The sequence below is a fragment of the Equus quagga genome, chromosome 2 (assembly GCF_021613505.1).
Source record: "Equus quagga isolate Etosha38 chromosome 2, UCLA_HA_Equagga_1.0, whole genome shotgun sequence".
Taxonomy (NCBI): Eukaryota; Metazoa; Chordata; class Mammalia; order Perissodactyla; family Equidae; genus Equus; species Equus quagga.
The window spans coordinates 157,946,361-157,970,243 of NC_060268.1; the positions used below are offsets into that span (position 1 = coordinate 157,946,361).

Here is a 23,883-nt window from a genome sequence, read left to right on the forward strand (position 1 = left end):
GGTGTGGTGGAGCGGGCTGGGATGAAGGGAACAGGAAAGAGCGTCATGTTAATAAGGCTCGTTTATTGCGTGCTCATTGGCTGTCAGAGGCTGTGCTGTATACATAAGCACTGTATACGTTGGTTTTGGATCCCCCTCAGATCCTGTGAGGTAGGTACAATTATTTTCTGCCTTTTATGGAAAGGAATCTGAAGCTTAACAAGGTTGGGTCATCTGATCAGAGTGCTGTTCTGCACAATAGAAAACATCTGATAAATTATTAGTTTGCCTTGTTCTCTTTGAAGATAAGTGGAAGCAACAAGAGGAACTGCTACTCTGAGTTCTGTTTTGCCTAGTGGTGGAAAACCATTGGTTCATGACATAAAAATTGTAGAGAAAAATTTAGGAGAAAGTGAACTCGTCATCTGAGTTTCCTTGAATACTTGCCCTGTTTTGTTCTGGGTGTCATAACTGAAGAGGGACGTTCACTGAATGGAATCTCAGATCGGGGTCAGGATGGGGTGGGGGGGGCAACACATGTGAGGTGAAGAACTGTTGAAGTATGTAGCCTGGAGAAAGAGATGTCAGGAGAACAGAACTATCTTCAGACTTTTGAGGCTATTTCAAGTAGCACAGGAATGAAAGTTACTCAGAGCTGCATAGTGGAGGGGAGACTGTCATTGTAAGTTGAGAAGTAAGAGTTTGTGGGGCGTGATGATAGACTTTCCAATAACTGAAGGTTGGGACCAGCCAAGGGCCAGCTCGTCTGTGGGACTATCTGTCAGGGACACATTGCAAAGAGGACTCAACCACCACGTGGGAGAATTGGTCCCTTCCCATCCTGTGACATTATGCAATTCAGGGCCTGTCCAGTATGGGCACCTGGTTAATATTTGTGCATTCGATTTGATTAGAAAAGCAAATCTGGATTTTTTTTTAAATAAAAAAATATTTTAAATAAAATTTGTTAGAAGCTACAGTGAACTTGCCTTTAAGAGCAGCAACACTTAGACTCACCTGAATTTGCTTGGACTTTGTTGTAATGAAAGAGTACTGTCAGTCTCACTGAGCAATCCCCCAGCACCTGAGAGAACTTACCCAAACCTTTCAAGGGTGTGGTGTCTCCTAGGGTTCTTGAAATCCTGAGACATCCTCAGGCTGCCCGACAGGGGGATTTTTTGGGGATCAGAAACAAAGATAATAGGTTTGGCTGGGGGTGTGGTATGAGCAGACAGAACTATTTTGATCCCTTTAAGATGTATACTGATTTATGAACGTTCTCAAGAGTCCTTTGCTTTTGCTTCTGGCAGAATAATGAAGCGCCGCCTTCTCATAGCCCAGTGTGTTGTCTCAAGTAGCTTCTGCGTCCTGGGCCTCGCCTCCCCTGGTCTGTGTGTTTCACAGCGCCTGGCGATGCTCCGGACGCAGGTGTACACCACAGGGTTTTACTGTCGGGGCCTTGGGAAAGGTTGTGTCTGTTCATGTGCACAGGGCCAGCAGCTGACTAAAAGGAACCCGTCACTGACGAGAGGCCAGTGAGAGGGCTGTAGGAGGCCCTGCGTGCTGAGCCGTATGGCTGAGACCTCTGGTACACCTTGATGGAGCTTGTCGATTAATAACTACTTTTTTATTATTTGGAAAATAAAGAGCTGACTTGATTGGTTATATCTACCTCACTTAAAAGGTTGTTGGGCTTTTTTCCTACTTTTCCAGGTGAAAACAAGTCACCTCCTCGCCCATGTGGCTTGAATCACTCAGACTCTCTCAGTCGAAGTGACCGGATTGACGCAATGACACCGACGCTGGGGAGCAGCAATAACCAGCTCAATTCTTCATTCCTCCAAGTCTACGTCCCAGATTACTCAGTGCGAGCCCTTTCTGATCTGCAGTTTGTTAAGGTAAGCGGAGAGAGGGGCTTGGCTGAACCTGGCCGCTAGAGGTCAACTTCCACAGCAAGTCGTTGTTCGGCTCCCCAGCCCCTCCACTGAGCTTTCCCTTGCCATGTGGGGGTGTCCTGCCTCCGGTTCCTGTGCCCAGGACTCAGGCTGGGAAAAACATCGATCTGCTTGGCTCTGTGAGATGGGCTGCCAGATCAGATGTCGGCTCTTCAGGGAATGAGAGCTGCAGATGGTGAGAAAAAGAGTAGATCTATTTCAGCGAGTTTTCATGAGCTCACGGTGCTAGTGACTCTGGCCCCGACACGGCTGAGGTCGGAGACTCAGAACACTCTCCCAGATGGGGTGGGAACAACCTTCACTTATTTCCTACCCTGGAGACAGGGTTCTTTTCTTAGTCTGAAGTAAAGGCATGTTTTGGAGAATGAACCAGCTTTAGCTGATGGAAGCCTATCTCCAATTTCTAGTCTCTGTGAAATTTTGAGACAAAATTTGGAAATGGCTTATATCACTAAAAACTGACTTGTTCGCCAGAGTCATCTTGAACTTTAAAAAGTGGCTCAGTTTGAACTCAAGGTTTTTCTGCTAGAGAGACTCCTAGGGGCCTTTCAAAGGATTTAATGTGTAATATGATGTCTAGAGGAGAGAAGCTAAAAATAAGCCTTATCTTGGTTTGTTTTCTGTGCCATCTCCTGGCCCCAGATCTCAAGACAGCAATACCAAAATGCCTTGATGGCATCCCGGATGGACAAAACTCCTCAGTCTTCAGACAGTGAAAACACTAAAATTGAATTGACTCTTACGGAGCTGCATGATGGGTTGCCAGACGAGACGGCCAACCTGCTCAATGAGCAGAACTGTGTGACGCACGCCAAGGCCAATCACAGCCTGCACAACGAGGGCGCCATCTAGGGGCACCCCGCCGGCCCGCACCTTCCCACCCCCGAGGCCCCGGCCGGGCTGCTCGGCCTGCGCCTCCATCTGACCATGAATCCCATTAGTGTGAGCTTGTGTGCCATGCTGCATCCTGCAACATCCTGAGACCAAAGACTTTGTCCCCTTCCTGGAAGCAGCAGAGGAGGATGGAGAGGGGCAGGATGGAAACTAGAGATGTGAAATCGACAGCTAGGGCGTGGCGTTCAAGATCTTGGTGGTGAACTTCTTCCACCCAAATAGAATCATGTTTATTTTTTCAGCTGTACCTTTTATCATTGCTCACTCTCCTCCTTCCTCGATTTGCATGAAGTTGAAAATTATTGCAATTTATTTTTTTTTTCGAGAGATCATGTTTTTAAAAAGTGTCTTTTGCAGAGTTTTAAAGGGTTCTGTCTGAACTCTGCTGTGACCCCATGATGTGACCCTAATAGGATGGACCTGCCCCTCCGGCGGCCTTTGTTGGCCCTCCCAGGGTGGGGCACCCTTCCTCTGTGCCCCAGTGGGTGTCGCTGTCGAACATCAAGGATGAATGAAGAGAGCCGTGACGCCGCAGACCTGCCGTCTGGCGGCTCTGCGGGGTGGAGCCTGCACAGGGACCTGCGGGTGCCTCTGAGCTCAGCGTCGTTTTAAGTTAGTGTTTAACTGTGCCCCTTTCCCTTAGAAAGGTTTAATATTTGCTTGGAATGTGATTTTTGCTCCCACTCTAAGGAATTTTTATCTCCAAAATGAATGTTAATGAATTTTAAACCCACGGTTTATCATTGGCAAGAGGCGAGTTGACTTCATCCTGACATTCCTACAGCCTGGGGTCTCCGGCTCAGCCAGGCCTCCTCCCCGACCCAGTGCCCCAGCCTACAGAGCGTCGTCACCCACCTCCCCATCCTTGCTCTTGTTAACCCAAGATGCTGCTACACAGATGCCAAATGGAAATCTTCCACAGGGCTTTTGAGTAAACACGTGGTGTGAAGGTCAAGCTCCTCTTCCCACCGGGATGGAAGGAATTGTCAGAAAAGGATTTGGACCTTCCAGCTGTGCTCTGTGCTCCATGCCCAGAAGGCATTTCTAGACCCATGTATTCAAAGGAGGGAACTTTGGGGACTGTCAGCCCCCACCCCTCCTTCCAGGGAGCCAACTGTCCCTCTTCCCCTCTGTCCCTGGGCCTGTGGGGCCCAGCAGTGGCTGTGTCCCCCGCCCGAGGACCTCCGTGCCTCCCGCCTCAGATACGGCCCACGCCAGAGAGGCTGCCTGTACAGCCAGGGTCAGTTTGGCCCCAAACAGGGATTCAGAAACCAAATGTGTGTCGTGGCCATTTCATGTGTGTCTCTGTCTTATTTTAATACCAAATTCATCACATGTAGTGAAATTAATGTCAGGAGATACTTCTTGAGTGACTGAATTCTTAACTATCTTATTTGTGTGTTAAGTGTTAGCCCAAGGGATATGTGCATTTTGTTGGCAACGTTCGTACACTGAAATGACTTTATACTGACCACCGTTTTCATATAGCATTGTCAGTCCACACTGCACCCAGTCCCTAGCTAAGAAGAGAGCATCTTCTCCATTGGGTCTCACTGAACAGAGGGAAGCCCTGGGGCTGAGTGGCAGTTTTCTCCTCTCTCCTCAAGGTGGAAATGTGCACCCCGGGCTGGGCTTTGTGGGCGTGGGACCTGTGGTTCGGGAATAACCAGCAGTGTGCTGGGCTTGCCTCCTGGTGAAAAGTTTGCTGGCACCAGTGTCGTATGCATGCTTGGCGCAGTATTTCCTCTGGTATGTCAGTCCTGGAGTGTCTTCCTCAGAAAGGGTCAGGCCCCTTAGTGAGGGAAGTGCTGGCCTCCCCTGGTAGAGAGGCAGGGAGGTGCCCTTTAAGGGGGCTCAGTGGCCTGCTGCTGGCATCCAACCTGCCGCCATGGGATGCAGCCCTACTGTGTAACTTGACGTTGGTGGGACCCTGTGCCGTGAGTATCCCCTTTTATAAACAGATCCATCTAAGTTGAAAGGTCTCCATTTCTTAAGATGCATCCAGCTGAGCACAACCCCAGTGTGATGTGGGAACTGGGACTATCTGTAGGGTGCGCAGAAATGAGTTTCCAGAAACGAGGTGAAACCTGGGCCTGGTGGGGGGAGGGGCTTCTCCCCCAACAACCACGCCACACTCTTGACCCAGACAGCACTTGCCTTCCCTGTGGCCTCGGGGAGCGGTTCGTCTGGCCTTCAGGGGCCTTGACCCATCCGCCTCTCCCGGCTTATCTACTTCTCCACATACAGTTTGTTTCGGGGTGCTTTGCTCCTGCAAGAAGCCTCTGGAATTGGAATTAATGTATGGAATCTTTCTCAGAGCCCCACTGTTCCTTCGGGAATCCTAGAGCTCTGTGAGAGCGGGGGGAGTGGGGAGCGATTCCAGCTGCTGTCCCTCTGACTTCGGGGAGGAACAGGTAACTTCTCAGTACTGCCTTATCTCTCAGTGTGGTGGCTTTTTGAAAAGTCCTCTCTGTAAAGGAGATGGCAGGGGTGGCTTTGCAGTGGGGGTCCCAAAGGATGAAATTTTAGCCTCCCAAGTTTATTTTCTATAAACCACTCTTTATGTTTGATTATTCACACTATTTTACAACAACAGGGAATCTAAAACAATTCCTCTGTGGTCCCTGGAGGAATGAAGGCTAACATTTGGCTATAGTTACATCTGCTTTGGGGAAAGCTCAAGACCCTTCAAATAACACTCAGTGTCTGAATGACCATGTTCCTCTTCCGGCCCCATTTCCCTGTGGAAACTAACTCCAGGCTGTTAAAGGAGAAGCGCTGGCTCGAGGCTTCTCTGGGGCAGCAGCAGAATGATTTTCCCTTTGAAGGTCTATGCAGTTCATGTCTATAAGTAAATGGGAGTCAGGCAGAGAAAGTCCATCAAATGGTTGAGACCTCGATATGCAGTGGCCAATTCTTAGCACTGCTGGTAGGCTGTCCTCCCTGAGGACTCCTGGCTTGGTAAGCAGGGAGGGGCGTGGCTGTGGAGCAGACACAGGTCCTGGGGTCCTGAATTCTTATGGAGCCCTTGTTGTCAGACCCAGGGCCTCACTCCTCTGTGGTGGCCTCTCTAGCCCCAGCTCTGTGGGACCGGACCGGGCCTCCTCCTGCTCCTAAGCAGCCACTCTGGCATCTCTCGGGTTCCATCTCAGACCGGACCCCTGGCAGCCAGATGTCCCCAGGATCATCTGCTTTCTCTTAATGCAGGAGAGGGGCTTTTTTCCTGTTTCCTTGGAGGTCGTCTCCCTTTATTTCTCTCTGTTCTGTATTCATCAGGCAAGTCATATATTTAAACTCTTAGGAAAACAGAACTTTAAGATTTCCACATGGATATTGGGGTGCTAATTAACTAGCTTAAGCTTTGGCTCTTACATAATTTGAATTTGAAAGCACACCCCATTTAACTCTCTTCTTCCCTCCCTCCTCACCTCACTTCTGGAAAAGAGCTCCATGCTCCTGCTGATATGGTTGGCTTCCTCAAGCGGGAGGGAGTATGGCATCTTGCCATTTTCTGATCTTAGTTCAAGAACTTTTGTGCAAGCATTGTATGCAAAACTTCACACTAAAACAGAACATTAACTGTGAATATATTTACCTGTGCTATCCCCAGCACCGTACGACTAAAGGGCTGCTTTTACCACTCTAGGAAAATAGTGGTAGGTACAGGTAGAGCTGCATTCCCTAGAAAATAAAGCAACAGGCATGGAGGCTAAGCAGGGACTGTGAACTTCTGCCCTCAGATTCTCTCATGTTGAGGAACAGACCTAAGTAGGCCTTGGCTGGTTGAGCCTGTGTCCTAGCTGGTCAAAAATAAAAACAAAACCCCATCATCTTCTGAAAACAAACCAGGGATCCGTGGCCATCTTTGCCTCTCCTGGGCCCAGAGACCAGGGTTCCTCAGTGTTCCCCAGGGGTGATCCCAGGCTGAGGACTCATCTGGGCTGGCGCAGGAGGTGCTCACCTTGTTCCCTGGGATTCCAGGCAAGAGGCTGCCAGGGAGGGTTGGCTTGGTGCCATCACACGACGCATGCTTCCTGGTGGCAAGGGCAGCAGGCACAGCTCCCCTCTCGGTTCCGACCCCAGAGACAGGGTTTTCTTGCAGGAGTTTGAGGAGAACTCCAAAGCTGAGCTGGCGGGTTAGGGTGTTGAGGCTTCTGTGGCACCTGTGCTCACTTTCTTACTGAGGATACAGCCTCTTGTCCCGGATCAGGTTTGATTCTGTTCTGGATGGTGGGCTAGTCAGTGGTGCTTCTGTCCAGCAAGAGTGTCTGGGTGAGTTACAGGTTAACCCAGAATTAGGAGGGATTTGGAGAGTTCAATATGAAGGCGATTTCGGGATTCAGAAATGTTTCCGATGTAAATTTATCAATGAGCAACCTACTCAGTGGATTTTTATACCTCAGGGCCATTTGCAAATCTTTATCTTTTCATTCTTCTTTTGTATTCGCGTGGGCTGATAGGCGAGATGAGTTCAGAGAATTCCAAGATGATGTTCATTTGCCTCCACTTGAGGGTGAGTGGGGCACCCATGCCAAGCTTGCTGATTTTACCATTCCCCCAGGCTGTGACAGGGGGACGCCTTCCTCTGCCACTTGCAGGCCTTCTTCCTGCAGTGAATGCTTATGTCCTGATTTTCCTTCTGCCCTGTCTGAAAATTCCAGAGCCCCTGGTCAGCCCTAAGGACAAGAGGAGGCGACGCAGTTCTGTCAGCTGCAGAGCTTGCAGGAGCTTTCCTCCCACCATCTTGAGCTGGGGACCTTCTTCGCTTCTTAGATCTTTGTGGTTGGCTCAGCTCAAGTAAGCTTTCTCTTTGTCTATGCTAGAGCCACTGACATCATCTCACTAGAATTGTTTTAAATATCTTTGACGGGAAATACCAGGCCGTACTTGAAGCAACATGAAAACAAAGTTTCTAGTGGCAAGAGAGTAAAGTTCTAGGAGTTTGTGTGCCAAGGTTTATATGTACACAGATCCAACATATACTGTAAGAAAGACTTGAGTACACGTTAAAACTTTCTTGAGTTTTAATACCCACCGGGTGTTAAATGTGAACAAATTGGAAGAATGACTGGGAGTATTGCTTTGCCTCATTCGGCAAAGTATCTTCTGGCATTCGCCCACAGACCAACATGGATTCCCTTGGGAAGTTATTTTTTGGGGGCCAGCTTCCTCTTCAGATTAACCCTGGAGAGAACTATCAAATGTACCTTGTGGAGCTTGGGTGCCTGCCCCTTTTGTTAGAGGCCCAGGCCCCTTGGGTATAAATGGCTGGTCTCAGGCTCCCAGAGCAGAAGGGACTGGGGGAGAATAAGGCCTGAGGACTCTCGTTCCCCAGAGAGCCCCAGCCTAGTTTCAGATTCATTACTCCCCGTGTCTGAAGTCTACTCTGTAGGTGGAGTGTATCAGTTCATTGACTTTTCTTGTTTCTGGAGTCCTTTAAATCCACAAATGTATATGCTTTATTTTATATTATTATTTATTATGTACATATGCCTCTACTGTTAGTACATCGTCTGTGAGTAAGACGAGATCTGTTCTGGAGCCCCTCATCCATGGAGCCTAGGGTTCTGTTGTCTCCAAGTGGGTGAGAGGACAGTGGTTTTGCTGTTTTGTTTTAAGCAGGTTGCTGCTCTTAGGTTGGTCCTCGCATCCCTGGCCCGTTATTGGGCCCACCTCTGTTCCTGATGACCAGTGTCTGGGATGAGGATGGAGGCAGGTCTCCTATCTTGTGGCAGGGCCTCTCAAGTACCTCCGTGAAATACTTTCGAGGTGGTTTCCTGGTGACTGGGTCCATTCTGTGTAGTGGAACAGCATGGCTGAGAGACCAGAGCCTCCTTCCTCACTCCTGCCCTCTCAAACCAGGTCAGTGGCCTGGCGCTACAACAGTGATGGCCTCTTAATTCCCACCTTGGATCGCAGAATCCATCTCTCTGGGCCATGGAGGCTGCCTGCCCATCTGGGCTTCTAATATGCCTTTTCTTGGTTTTGAGGCCCAATGCCAACATTGCCTTGGCCTTCAAATAAGACCCTGCTTTGTGTCTGATTCTCATCCTCCTCAGCCTTTATTCACTGTATCATAGTGTACATTTCATGCTTTTCTGCAGTGAAGTTTTCTGAACACAGTATTCAGAGCTGTGTACATAAACCTAAATAAGCACAAATGACATGTATAGGTTTCATGAGCTGATTGTCATAATGAATGCATTTTATAATTCAAATGATGTTGTAGATTTACAATCTCTCCTATTTATTTTGTACCAATTTATTTGTAAATTTTGTGATTGTTTTAAACGGTTTTTGTTCATTTCTATTATTCTATTTAGATAAATGATGATTTTTCTGTTCACCCTTCTAGCGGATGTGTGTTCCCTCTTTCCCCTTTCATCTCTGCAACACCAACCTCGGTCCCCTGCCCAACTGCATGGCTTTACTGGTGGGAAAGCTGGGATTAGTTGTCAGCATGGCAACACATCAGGGCATTTCCTTTGGACGTACACCACAAAGTCTTATGTCAGAAGAGAACTGGGTGCCAGAACTCTGCCTCCAGCTCATAGCCTGGTACCGCCAATTCGAGGGGGTGTCCTGCTTTGCAAGGATTGTAGCCTGTCCTCCATGAGTTCATTTTAGATAAGGACACTGAAGTATCCACTCAGATTACCCTAGACATTTGCTGCTCAGACAGTAATACGACACAGTTCAGCTGAGCACATATCTAAGCTGTTTTTTTTTTCCTGGGCAAGACCAAAGGCCTTATTCAAGTCTTTCTATTGGCTCTTGAAGATGAGAATGGCTCTGTAGGTCCTCTGCTAGGTGAAGCCTAGGAGAAAGGTTGCAGCAGGCACAGATGGTTCACCCTCAAGTTGAAACACCGGGCTGGAGTGTGGTGAGTCAAGTGCAGTTGTTCTTCGGGATTCAGTGGGCAGCTCACATCTCCTGTAATCCAGTGTGTCTGGCCCACATCCTCTCCCGTCACTTCAAGTCTGCTATCCCTTTTTACCCTCCTCACTCATGTGACCAGATCCTAAACACCTTCCCCTTGAGGTTCAAGGCCCCTCTGTGATCCATTCCTAGATCACATCTTTTTGGAATCCTTTTTTCCTCTACACTTAATCTCTATTTTACATTCCAGAGAGGCTCATGCTCTGAGAATTGAACCTCTTGGTGACTGATCCATTATTTTCCCCACTGTAATGTTTAACCATGACGTTTGTGGTCTACTTTACTCATCCTTGTCCTGCAGATGGAGGCACTTCAGTGAAGAATTGCTGACAAGATTGGCTTTGAGCCGCTGTCTGATCTAACCACCACTCCCACCTCCCCAGTCATTATCCCCAATTTCTTGAAAAGTAGAACATGGTAGCTCTACGCTCCAGTGAAGTGTCGCCTTCTCGGGAGCCTGCTACCTTTCCTGAGAAGCAGAACAGAGAGCAACAGCAGAACTGGGGAAGGAATTCCTCCTCCAGCACATCCTCTCCCAGCTGCCTGCTTTGCTTAGTTTTTCCTACTTACTCAGTTTGTCTAGATGAGTCCTGAGCTCAAATTGGGAAATTCTCCAAGGAAAATAGAGGCAATTTTAACTTGCCCTCTGCATCCATGGGGTGCCCAAGTGTTGGCTCATTTCTAAGCTCTATTATGGAAAAAGCTCTGGGGTTTCTATTTCCTATCACAAATTGTGCTCCCCAGCACCTCTTCTCAACGCAGCACTTCCAAGGACAGAGTGTGATCAGAGGGTCTTGTAGAGAAAGTGACTGGTGCAAACTGAATGACCTAGAGTTGATTTCTGAAAACTTATTTTATGCATTTTGAAGGTAATTCAATTTAATAAAGAGCTGATTCCTTATTAAAGCCAGAAAGTTGAATTATGTTAGATGGCTAATAAACTCTTTCGCCTTCTTTGTATGATTGTTTCATCATTTTCCCTCCAAGATCCTCACATCTGTGCTCTTTCAGAAAGTTGCAGAACAAAGGAATGGCTATAGGGCCCTTTGTCTGTGACATTCTGGTGGCAATGCCATCTCCCCTGGTGGATGATTGAGGAATCAGCTGCCAGAATTTTTTGTCAAAGTGCTTTCCCTCCAAAGGAATTAGTGATTGGGAAGCGCTCGAACAGGCCAACACATGACAGGGATTTTTAGACTGAGCAGCCTCCCTACCACAATTCCGCTACATCATTGACTTGAGGGCAGTGGGTCCAAAAATGAAGTTACTTGCTTCAAAATACCCACACCCACAGTCAAAGATTACCTCTGGTGAGAACCGTCTCTCAAAAAAGACTGGACATTTAATAACCATTTTTCAGTGTTGGGAAGGTTTGCTTGGCAAATCCTGTTTTCAAGTATCTCAGGAACTTGTGAGACCTTGAAGGACTGCTGCCGTCCTTCATGGGAAGAACGTGCACCCAGCTGCTCGGGCTCCAGTGTGTGTGGTGAAGTTTATCTTGGCCCAGACTCTTAAGGCCTCCTCTGAAGCCCTGGGCAGACATCGCTTTAGGAAGAGCTCAATGGGAGGGCAGAGCATGGGAGACAAATTTGTACCTAATTTGATTCATGAAGCAATCTGTCTAATCCACCTTTTTTCTGGTAATAAAATAGAGCAAAGGTATCTTACATTGTGGGAGGAAACATAAAAGGACCAGACTAAAAACTGGTCATTTTGTTTTAAATTGGAAAATACAGATTACTTAGACTTGCAATAACAGTTAGCAAGCTTGAGATGAAATGCTCTATGTTCAACTGGGAGTACTTTTTTGTGTTAAAGTTCTTCAGAGGGACTTAAACTACTGTATATATTTCATTTTTGAAATTACATCCCTTTGTTGGAAAAAGTCAGACTGTTGTGGCCTTGGGATGAAGACACTGAGTCTGAGGACAGGGAAAAATGGTTGAGATTGCCAAGTTAAAGAGAAAAGCTGCCTTGTTCTTTCTGTAAGCAAATGCATTCTCTTTCTAGATGCCTTGCTTTCTGTTATTTCTGCATACTCAGCAGTGAGAAGAGTGTGAGATGCTGCTTCACTGTGAGTGGAAGTGTAGGATGGGACAGTGTGGGTTCCTCGAGTCCCCTGGCCCTGCTTCCTTCCTGGCTGCTGTGCACGTGCATGTCCTCCTGTTCTTTAGTGCCCCATTTTTCTTCTGTCTTCCAGGCTGCTCAGGTAGCTCCATGGTAGAGATCTCATTCTCAGGGCCTCCCAAAGTTGTGTATTATTTGAAACTGTTCCATTTGGGGAAAAACTTTAAGAACAGCTTGATGCTCTAGTCACCAAGAAAGAATGTCATGAGAAACCTAAGGACTGATATGTGAACTACTAAACCAAGTGAGCAACTGGGCCCATAACTGCACGGCAATAGCTAGATCATAGTTACCATTTTTCCCACCATCAAAGAAAGGTTAAATAGTTTCCATAACATGGAATGTGGACAAGGCTCCTACCCTTAATGCAGACTTAAATATGCAGTTGTTTGTCTCAGGCTATTTGTGGTGAATAAGCAGAGTATTTTTAAATGCTCTGGAAGCCTTGGAAAAACTGCAGGGCTTTAAAGTTGTTGACAAAATATTTCTTAAATAAATCTGCTTTAGAAATATCTAAACATGGACAAAGTACTTTTAAATCTGACATGTAACTGCAAGTGGCTTTAAAGTGGTTGCTCAAAAACAATACATGACTGAAGGATTTGTAGCTCTAAGTTATTCTATTTAGAAGGGGCAGCTTGAAGGGCCTGCTTTCTTATTTTAGGTCTCAGCAGAGCTATGCTTACGGTAGGAGAAAACCTAAGGTCTAAATAGCACACTAAACTCTCTCGGCTTTAAGCAACTTTTCTGAAATACACCATCTGAGCTTTAACTAACTCTCTCTATAGACGAATGTATGGGCAAGTCCTCTTGCAGAAGGAACTGCTGTGCCTCTGATCACATGCTGGGTGTGGCAGGGTCCCTGTTAGCCCACACATGCCCTCAGACTGGAATTCAGTCTAGCACCCAACAAGAGGTGCCTGGTGCTTTACAGAGTCTGAAAATAAGTGGTGTTTTCCAAGTACCCAGGAAAGAAATTCTGAAAAGAGTTGGGAGTCTTCTCAGTCTAAAACGCCTCAGGTTTAAAAAAAAAAAAGGATACATTAAAATACATTTTAAGTTCAGCTTGCTTAACTATTGGCAACAGAGAGAAACTCACATTCATCTTTCAACAAGCCCAACTGCAGCTGCGCCGAGTGCCTGCCCATGGAGCACTTACTCCCCAGCATGTTCTTCTAACAGGAATAGCATACAGAGAAGCTCTGCTCTGCTCTGGGTCTTAGACTCTCATGGAACCCTACCTCTTTAAAACATTTTGGTGGTTCTGAAGAAAGCTGTGACCAGCAGTGGAATTGTTACTTATTCCAAATGTGTGCTTTCCACTTCTCAATCTGTGGACCCACTGCCAGAGAGACATCTGGCTAAAAAGAAACTCTTACACAGATAAGATCTTATGTAGGTAACAATACAAAACTCGTAGTAAATTAAAGCAAAGTGATCATGTTGGTCCTTGCTCTAAAAGGGAAAATATGTAAATATACTATTGTCAGTTAGCTCTGTAGCTGTAATAAGTCACTTAGATATCATCTCACTTTGAGAAAACTTAAGACCACGTCAAACTGGGCACCATCTCCATCTTGAGTGTGGTCACCCCAGCTATTAGTTATTCTTAAACACATTCTCTAAAATTTAAAGCAGGGACAGCATCTAACTGCTATTAACAATAGCGTTTCTAACCTGATACTTTTAAAGTAGCATATATTCCTAAAAGACAGATCCAGTTACAAAGTATGTTTCTTGACTAAATGTCAAGCCCTATATATTGAAAGTGATGAGGTAACATGGCCTTGGCTAAGTTTCTGTCTTTCCTTCCTATAAAGTGATTTTTTTAAAAAAGCCTCACCACACAGTCCTGTACCAAAACTTTCCATGAAAAAATTGAGGCCTATTTAAGTGCTATAAATTTAACCATTAATTAATCATGCTGGACTATATTTCCTTTAAGAGAGTATCAAATCGATGTCACTAAGTCAAACCCAAACCCACTTGAAGACCAATAGTTATTACAGTTGTGCTACAGGAAGGGGTCAAAATCAGTATTATAAATATTATACTTTATTGAATTCTAGAGCAGCTAATCTACCCTCCTGTGTTGACCAATAACAATAAGAATGAAGAAATCTATGAAGTTTAAAGTAAGAGTGTACACCACTGTTAAAAATGTTTTAACAACTTTCACTGTACTGGTAATACCCTAAAGTATACAGTAATGATCCATTCTTGCTCAAAACGACAAGAAGTGGTTTCACTTGGGATTCTGAAGTGAATTTATTCACATGGATTGTGCCCTCTGCTTCATAGTAAGGTTCTGGCTTACAGAGCCCTCTTCCTACCCTCTAACGCTCACTCTGAAATACAGCAGTCAACCCTACAGGATAGAGAAGGCTGGAATGGGTTGGCATGAGCAACACAACATAGTCCCTACTAATGAATTTTACTCATTATGCTGTAATAGAAGAAGGTTCTCCTTTTTCTTTTTTGGGGGGGGGGGCTTGCTCCTTTGTCCTCTTTCAGCTAAATTCTGCCTTTGGATTTATCCCAGATGAAAAAAAGATTATGTGTTTGGATAACATAAACATTTTCGCTATTAATCAAAAAACTGTAGAAAAGGATGAAGACTTTTACCTCAAAATGAAATTGTTGCAGTCCATTTTAGACCAGCCCTACAGCAAGTAGAGAACACTTCTGCAAAGCCACTGACAGACAGCAGCCTTACCAGAATTACTGAGGACACTTAAAGGCTTGTAAAAGGAACCTGGACCTTAACAGAAGACTACATTTAATAATGAAAACAATATATTTCGCCACGGATATACAATACTGTGTAATGCACTGAAAAAGATGAATTTTGGAGTAAGAGCACAATTTGTGACATAACAGTGTTTTTGGATGACCTCTTCCCATCGTCGTCCTTGCTTTACTCTGAGACCCTTCACCACCCTTAGTGTATCCAGATACACTACAACATAATGATGATGAAATAAGACAAGGAAACAGTGTCACAAGCCACGATGGAGCCATCTGCATGCAGTTCAGCCTGGGTTTACCCTCACTTCCAATACAGACTCCATTACTATTTTGAACCATCTGCAAAGAGTGCAGACACACAAAACTAATACAAGTATGTCCCTATGATTAGAATATTTAAAGTCTTCAGAACCTTTCCAGATATACCTTTGATGGAGCTCCCCCCCAACGAGAACCCACAGAAGAACATCCTTTGCTCCTGAGAGTCCCGTGAACTTGTTTAATGGGTGCTCAGAGTTTTGGTTTTCCTCCTTATTCTTCTTCCTCCTCTTCCTCCTCCTCCTCCTCATCATCATCTTCATCATGGCAGTGTGTAATTTCCTGGGGGGCCAGTGGGAAGAGGTTGGGAGGTTTAATCTCACTAATTGACCGTGTCAACTGGTGCCGCTTGTAGTCGGTGTCTTTGAAATCCACTGATGTGCGGTTCCGGGTGGCAAGGGGGGACTCCATCTCATTGATATCTACGTGTATGTGCTCCACCGTTGATTCATGAGGCATCTAGAACAAAATCAGAAGTTCAGAAAGCAGACGGAGCAAAACAGCTGTTTCTCAAATCCTAACCCCTCTCCCTCTGTTAGGTGGCCTTGCAGAGGGATGTCTGTAACGGACCAAGGCCAAGCCAATTTAGATACTGAAGTATCTTCCTGGAACTACCTACAGCTGCCTATCTTCTCTCTTCCCAATCTTCAAAACTCCGCCCAGATGGTTTACTATAGCCTGAAACTGGTAAGATGGGAGAGAAGAGATTCTTTTTTCTATTTCACAGCAAAAATCAGCCCTAAACATAGATTAGTATCAGAACACAGAAATATAAAACCCACATTTGTCTCCATTAGTACTAACAAAGAGGAAAGTCTGCCACTCAAATAACATTATCGATAGAGTAGACTTCAGAGAGTCAAGTTATACTCTGTGACATTCTATCTTGATCATACTTTCTCAAAGACCCCTTTTCGTGCAACCATGTTTTGCACATTAGAAAGAAATGATCTAAACTCTCCTGTGCCATCCCACAAAGCTGGCTGCAGATCTCAGCCTTAAGAGTGCATCTTAGGGGCCAGCCCAGTGGCACAGCGGTTAAGTTCGCACGTTCCGCTTCTCGGCGGCCCAGGGTTTGCCAGTGCAGGTCCCAGGTGCGGACATAGCACCACTTGGCAAAAGCCATGCTGTGGTAGGCATCCCACATATAAAGCAGAGGAAGATGGGCATGGATGTTAGCTCAGGACCAGTCTTCCTCAGCAAAAAGAGGAGGATTGGCAGTAGTTAGCTCAGGGCTAATCTTCCTCAAAAAAAAAAAAAAAAAAGGGTGTATCTTAATTATAAATGGTAGCTTAAGGCTATATTAACTCACCAAGACGTGGGCAGCTCTGAAGAGGTAGCTGAATGGGTAATACAGCAGATTGATGAAAGATGCTGCATAGAGATCAGCATAACGCATCACCTGACTGGCAAAGAGGGTCTGCCGGGAGCCACTGCGAAACAGGCTTCCCATCATCCCATAGCACATGTCCATGTCATGAGTTACTTTCTAAAACAAAGAACAAGATTGAGTCTCAGTTCATTCACAAAATATTTATTGAGCAGTGGCTACGTGCCAGTCCCCATATAAAATCAGAAATACGAAAATCACTTAAACTTAATTTATTTTCCAAGTTTTCTCCCAAATCCCATTTGGATACCTTAATACGTCTCTGGATGGAGCTAATGTCTGGGCGCTCATTGCTGCTGCTGTCAAGGTGCCTGGAGACAAAAGAAAAATCAAATGAAGGACATCTCTTACCCCTAGGTTGATTCCTGAAGAGGTAGATAGTTTTTAGGAAAGAAATTTCTAGAATCAGGAAACTTACTTGTAGAGTTCAGCCAAGAAAACATCCAAGCTCTGAAGTTCTTCGAAAAGGGCTAGTTAAGGTTTGGAAGGAAAAGGAAAATATTTTAAATAAATCAAATAAAAAGCATCCAATTTTTAATGGCTCCTGAAACTAAAGTAAAAGGTTGCAGATATGACTGAGAAGTAAAGCTAAGGTGAGTGTATAAAATGACTTCCTGTTCCCTCTTCAGGAAAACCCACCGATACCTGCTTCGAGTCTGGCGGCAGATGAACGCAATCTCCTCTTAACTGCCTTTCCCCTACTAAACACCACTGATTACAATGCTCCCTTCCAAATGGATGCTGATTCTAGGCTTACAAAGTGCCAATTCAAACCCCATCTTAGGTGTATCAGCAAAGCAAGTGTTAAAAATTCGATTTTCAGATGAAAGAATGAGAATTAGGTGACCTGTCCAGAGTCACAAGTCTAAGAAGTAGAGCCAAATCACCTAGATTTCTAAAATTTCATACATGGAAAGTTGAATAAGTGGATGAAAGCTTATCTGAAAATCCCACTGACAAGTACAAACAATAGCAACAGCCAGCATCTGTTGCATGCTTTCCATGTGTTCCAGTCTTTCTCAACCTGGGTTCCCCAAAGAGAATTAAGCCCTAATGCATCCATTGTATGTAACAAATTTTCTTATCTACCATCTTTGGGAGAACTAAGAGTCATTCAAATCATGTTCTGTGTTCTGTGGTTCAGATGAGAAGCCTTGGTTGAGAAGGGTTATTTCTTCTATTTTCTTTATACACATATTACTTAAGTCTCATCAGCTTTATGAAGTAGGTATTATTATCTTCATTTTTACATTTGAGGAAACTACGGCCCAGGATGTCTTAGCACTTGCCTAAGGACATGAAGACACTAAGTGGTGGAGCCAGGGTAACCACCTGAGGCAGGCCGAGCTTCCGGAGGCAGTACCTTTCACCACATTGCAGGTGATACAAGCTAGGAAAGGATGGGTTGGAGAACTTGTGTGTCACATATCTTTGCACAACTAGATCCACAGCTCAATTCAGTCCAGCTCAGTTCAGAGAATGCAATTTGGCCTCATTCTCTACTTCTCAGAAGAGCAAATAAAAACTACCAGGAGGCGATTAACACTCAGAGCCATCAATGGCCCAGAATCATAGACAGGGGGCTGGTAGCACAGAGACTGGAACTCGTAGGCGTGGTTGGACAAATATGGGGCTACAGAGGAAAGTGGCATTCATAGTTTAGTTGCTACTGTAATATAACTCGGGACAGTAACCTTCTATACTTAACCTTGATGGGATTCAAGAATAAGGCTGAACAAGATAACCTCCATATTTCTTCAAATTCTGGAGTTCCAGCTAGATGGTAAGGAGGTATCCAAATATCAGGTCTCATGGTTTTGACCACCTCTGACCCCCTGCATACAAAGTGATGGTTCTTCAAAGAGAATTAATTCACAACTGGCCATTTAGATACAAACTGACTATGTCAAAGATTTATAAAATAAGAGTAATGGCTGCTTACAACTCTTATCAGTCCAGACATGCAGCTCCTGTGCAAGTTCAGGAATAACCAAGAAAGTTCGCCACCCTTGTCGTTTCTTTGATTTTAGAATGTCCCCAAAAATGTGATCTCCAATATACAGAATGTCCTTGCCCTTGGCTCCCAACAGATCACAGATTGTATCAGATGAACCTGAAACAGTGGAATGAACAACGAGAAAACAAAAATGTCTCCATAATCAAAACCAGTGCTCCAAGTACCATAACCATTAAATACTGTGCTCATTAATTTTATTCTTAAAATTATGTGAGGAACAGACTAGAAAAAGGGCTCACCTTTCTTAAAGACAGAGACCCACCATTGTCTTTTTTTCATCATTCTTTTTATTGCCTCTAAGCCAAGGCCTTCAGCTTCACTGTCCTGATCAGAGCTCTTGATCACCAAATCCAAGAGCAACAAAACTACATCTCAGCTTTAGTGAATATAATCCTCAAAAGTACCACCACCATTTTTCATTACAGATCTGCCATTAAGTTGGCTTTATTCAACTGTTTCTCACTCCAACAAAATATGTGTCTGTGTCCATAGGGGCTCCTTGAAAATCTCTTGAGAACCACCACAAATGATTCCAGGACACTGAGAAATAGCCTCAAATAGGTAAAAGAAGGATGGGGAAAACCAATCCTTTTAGTGAAAATCAAAGATTCATTAGGACATACTAACAACTTCTCAAACCCATTTGCCATGACTCCTATTGCATTAGTAGGTGACTGAAGTATTTACCTTCAGTAGATGATATCTTTAGAATACTAAAGCATATATGTGGCAGTATGCCAGAAGGACACCAAGGCTTTCAAAATGAGGTCTGAGCAAAGATTTAGACTAAGTGGAGAAGTCTGTGACTCACCTCCTGAGTAGACTATGCCATGCTGTAAGGGGCCTGTGTAGGTACCAATTTTCAGCTTGCCAGTTTTCTGTGAGAAGAGAATACAAACTTTGTAATACTTTATCATTCTATCACAATCTCCACCCAAAATGCTACTTGGCTAGGTAGAGAAAAGAGCGACACTTGAGTTATATTCTTCTGAATTATTCGACTATCTCAATTAAGACCAAAACCCTTAATTTCAAGAGATATATGGTAATACGTTAAAAAAAATACCTGTGTCCTTAGGGAAAGTAGAAGTGGGGAAAGGGGAAACATGAAGGACAATGTGCCAGCAGACAGATCATCCTCTCGACTTACAGTATCCACCTGACGCAGTACAGTGCCTTCTCCAAAAAAGAGTGGTTTCCGTGCATCCACCAAGATCAGGTCAAAGTAGGACTGCCATGGTCGATGGGAGCTCCCAGGCTGATGAAGGAGAATCAGCAAAAGCCAAAACATCACTCCTAATTTTAAGGCACTATTTATTTAATCTCCTCAAGGTATTTAGAAATATGAGGCATAACCAGAAGATCCTACCAGTTTATTAAAAACATATTGTGTCTTATTATAAAGCTACATGCTTTTAGAAGGGAAGGGAAAAGTGTAAATAATGACTAATAATCTACATTTTAAATCACTTCATCTACTACTTATTAACTTATTTCACAGCAATTTAACATATGAAAGAAAGTGTGCTCACACTCTGAAATGGGCTAAAAGAGGCTCAAAGGGGCGAAGGAGAGATGCAAATCAATACTGAAGAGACAGATTAAGAAAGAGGCAGATCAGCATCAGGAGTGAAGTATACAAAGTAACATGGAACCATTAGTAGGAAATTTTACTAGTTATATTCTCCGAATGATGGCTCTAGGTACACACTGGCCTTTGACTCACATGCAGGCTAATCACAGCACTAATGCAGAAGTTATGCCCACTAACAGTATCTCCATCCTGAAATGGAACCATGGCATTCACCTTTTAAGGTCAAGCTGAAGAGCACTGCATACTGTGCTTTTGGGTGATCTCAAAACAGGGATTTACTGACATCTATTCAAAGAAGCCTAGGACTAAAATTCCACAAGTATGTCACTATGTTGCAATGAGTATTCCTTAAATCTAAGTGTAGCCATACTGCAGGAATGAAGACTTCTCTACTAAATATCAAGGTTAACTGTTCTCATGGCACAAAACTCAGCAATAACTAACAGCAGAATCTAGAAGGTGTCAAAGACGTATACATATTCTCTGTTTCTTTTAATCAGATATGTTCCTCAACCTGAAAATTCCTTTCATTATCACACAAACTTAACAATTCTGCATAGAATTTCTTGGGCATAAAATATTCTGATCCCATCCTACTAAATACCACATGAATCTCTCATTTCTGTCTACTAAGTTTTCAAGCTGCTAGTGACATTAAATTATACTAGCTCTTGTATTATTTCTAATGTTAATGAAGATTTCTGGATGGGTCCTGACCAAGTCCTTACCCTCCATATTCCAGGAAGAGTAAATGCATTCATTATTACTAAAGTAATGGTCTATTAAGTTTCATATAGTACCTTGGGGCCATGTGGAAAATCAAACAGGTAAGTCATAATTTTCTGGAAAAAAAAGATCCAACATAATAAGATCCATATACTACTTCTGCAAAAGATACATAACACCTAAAAAAAAAAATCACGCACAAGATTTTTATAAGACATATCTTTTTCAATATAGGATTCATCACTTTCTTGTTTCCTCTAAAATTTATAAAACCATGACAGTGGAAGCCAGAAATTAATGTTTCATTATAACAAACAAACAAAAACTTCTGACATTCTCAGCAGGATGTAAGCTTCTTCTAGGAGATAACTGTGTACAGATTCATCCGTGTCCCCCTATCCAGTTCTCCTAGTGAACTGGAACACATATTTGGAGGTAAGGGGCATCAGAGGTAAGGGCATAGAGAAAACTAATGACTTACATGGAATTAACATAGCTTGGCCTTCTTACTACTGTCCCTAGACCGACCAAGCGAATGCACCACTGGCTTTGTAAGACTGATTACTCCAAATCACCAGATTTCTAAATCAACATTTTACATAAAGAAGATTGAGGAGTCCTGAGAAACTCGTAACTGTCTCAGCAAGAGGAAGATGAGCTTCAAAAGGAAAATGAGGTTAAGGAGTTAAAATTAGCTTTTCTACATGCTTTCATCATGACAAAAAAAGTTTAAGTCAAGAGGTAGTAAATTCTGATGGCTAAGAGTCAAAGAATCTTTGTACCATCTATTGCTATCTCGTGCCCAACAGCAGTGAGGGCATGTACACGTGCAAGACACGATGTGGCTGCTCAAGTTTATATAAATGATGCACCGAAGAGACACAGAAGCCAATTTAATAAGCACAAATGTTTTAACCACAAAATTAAAACTTTGAAGTAGCCAATTGCAATCAGGGAAAATAGTCAAAAGAAATATTTAGAAAAACTTGAGAACCACTCTGCTGTAGCCCTTATCTCATATATTTTTGCTTTTTTCACTCTTCTTTCAAAAGGAAATCACCAAAAACTACCCTTATTTAATAAGCTACTCTCCTCCTCATTATCTTCATAGTTATTTAGGCCAAAATAATTCCTCCGTATAAACAAAAAAATATGAATATTAAACACTTACATCTGTATATTTATAGTCGCTGTTGGTGGCAAGAAACACTTTCCCTACTTCTTTCATCCGGCTCAGAAGCAAAGGCAGTTTTCCCTGAAATGTAATATGATTATGAGCAAAACACTAAAACACAAATATATTTTCGTTTACAATGTGGAGTAGTCATATGCTGGACTTTTGTCCACTGAAATAGGAATAGGGGATGTCTTTTAAGGGTGGGTTGGTTTGTTTCAGAATTTTGCATTTAAAAGATGGCACTATCACTATGCATGAATTACATAATTAACATATGTAGTATACATGGTATATTTAAAATACAGATTCCTATTTATATATATATATATATAAATGACTATATGCTTATTAAAAAAATCTCTACCTTCCTCACTATGTCTGCCTCAGGAAAGAGTTTAAATTACCTTGTAATCTCTTAAAGCATGTGAATTAGGTATGTTAGACATCAGGAGAGGCTTCTTTTAAACATCACCCACAAAACACTCTATATGGAGAGTATTAGATATGGCCTCATTGTGCATATTTTTGTTTTATAAAACACCTTGTAGAATGAAATGACCTGTGCAGGATGAAACCTAGAAATGCCCAGACCCACCTGCAGACACATAAGGAAATTCTAATTCCTGATGCAACCAGAAAAAAAAAAGCTTTCCCTTCTCTCACAGTAAATTGATTCCTTCACTCAAATTCTCCTGGACCACTCCTGAACCCCTCAGTGCTCCTTCCTGAAACAAGGATGGGGGTGGGCATGGAGGGGAAACAGGAGAGACTGAAAAAAATATGAAATCTTTACCAAAGAACTTTGAGAAAATATTGCATTCTGCTACTTTTACTCTGTAAGAAAAGGAACAAGTATCTCATCTTAGGGTTCTGTGTGTGTGTGTGTTTACTTTTTATTTTGAAATAATTTCAGACTTACAGAAAAGTTCTGAAAATAGTACAGAGGGTTCCCATATGTTCGTCATCCAGCTTCCCTTAATATTAACATATTAATCGTACATAACCACAGTAAAATTATAAAAATAAAGAAATTAACATTGGCACAATTCTATTAACTAAACTACAGACTTTTAAAAATTTTATTAGGTTTTCCACTAATATCTTTTATGGTATTTTAAAGCTTTCCTCATTATTCCCTGTTGACAGGTTAAAGACAGTTTAAATAACAGTCACATATATGTTCATTTTTTAGATGACCTAGCGCTGTGATCATGATTTGGGTTACATTTAGATATGGCTCTTGGCTTTACTATTTACTAAGCGCATGAACCTAGGCAAGTCATTTAATCTCTCTATTCCTCAGTTTCCTCATCTATAAAGCAGAGGCAACAATACCTAACTCAAGTTACACAGGAGATTAAATGGGATAATGCATGTAATTAGCACAGTGATTTGTGCACACAGTATCCACTCTAGCTGCTATTATTACAACTAGAGCTAAAAAGAGAAATGAAATACTAGGTCTTCTTGCCTGTTAACAAACAGGAAAAACCGTACTAAAACTTACGCTCTGGCTGAAACTCTTGGTGATTATACTTGGCACATATTATGCTAAGACAAAGAAATATCTTCTCTTGTGCACTTCATTATAAATAGGCTTGTTATTCATTTCCCTGATAGGTAAAATAAGCTATCATGCAGGGCTATTTTCCCCTTTATTACTTACATCTTTGACTACAAACTTCTCAAGATTTTCGAGTGTCTTTTCCTTAAGAGAGCCCTAGGGGAAGAAAAACAGGAAATAAGAAAAGAAAAAAAATCAGTTTTTAACAGTTTATAAGAAAAATTATGTCTACTATCAACTCAAATGCATTTCTTAAGTATTTGCCAAAATGGAAAAGTGGATAAACTAGAGAAGGTCAGAATAAAGCAACATGTATGATTTGTTGCAACTCTGCCTTCAAAATGTATTCAAAATATAAAACTATTTTTGTTTTAAATTAGAAATCAAAAGGCATTCATATTTTATTGAGTACAATCTATAGTAAATATAATATTAATTGTTATTAATCAAGTGGA

At 43.1% G+C, this 23,883-nt stretch overlaps 2 protein-coding genes across 7 annotated transcripts in view; one reads left to right on the forward strand and one right to left on the reverse strand.

Annotated features, from left to right (window-relative positions):
• The window catches only part of CNNM2 (cyclin and CBS domain divalent metal cation transport mediator 2), a 163,122-nt gene extending 153,948 nt beyond the window's left edge, over positions 1–9,174 (forward strand). For both annotated transcript variants that reach the window (XM_046649164.1, XM_046649174.1), the window contains 2 exons: positions 1,693–1,877; positions 2,577–9,174. In XM_046649164.1, coding sequence (XP_046505120.1) covers positions 1,693–1,877; positions 2,577–2,786 — 395 coding nt within the window. In that variant the 3' untranslated portion in view covers positions 2,787–9,174. The remainder of the gene's footprint in view (positions 1–1,692; positions 1,878–2,576) is intronic.
• A 5,161-nt stretch (positions 9,175–14,335) lies between these two features.
• The window catches only part of NT5C2 (5'-nucleotidase, cytosolic II), a 96,916-nt gene continuing 87,368 nt past the window's right edge, over positions 14,336–23,883 (reverse strand). For all 5 annotated transcript variants that reach the window (XM_046653704.1, XM_046653703.1, XM_046653706.1 and 2 more), the window contains 10 exons: positions 23,531–23,584; positions 21,859–21,942; positions 20,762–20,803; positions 19,518–19,625; positions 19,179–19,245; positions 18,293–18,463; positions 16,769–16,820; positions 16,601–16,661; positions 16,273–16,449; positions 14,336–15,419 (listed from right to left, as the gene is read on the reverse strand). In XM_046653704.1, coding sequence (XP_046509660.1) covers positions 15,174–15,419; positions 16,273–16,449; positions 16,601–16,661; positions 16,769–16,820; positions 18,293–18,463; positions 19,179–19,245; positions 19,518–19,625; positions 20,762–20,803; positions 21,859–21,942; positions 23,531–23,584 — 1,062 coding nt within the window. In that variant the 3' untranslated portion in view covers positions 14,336–15,173. The remainder of the gene's footprint in view (positions 15,420–16,272; positions 16,450–16,600; positions 16,662–16,768; positions 16,821–18,292; positions 18,464–19,178; positions 19,246–19,517; positions 19,626–20,761; positions 20,804–21,858; positions 21,943–23,530; positions 23,585–23,883) is intronic.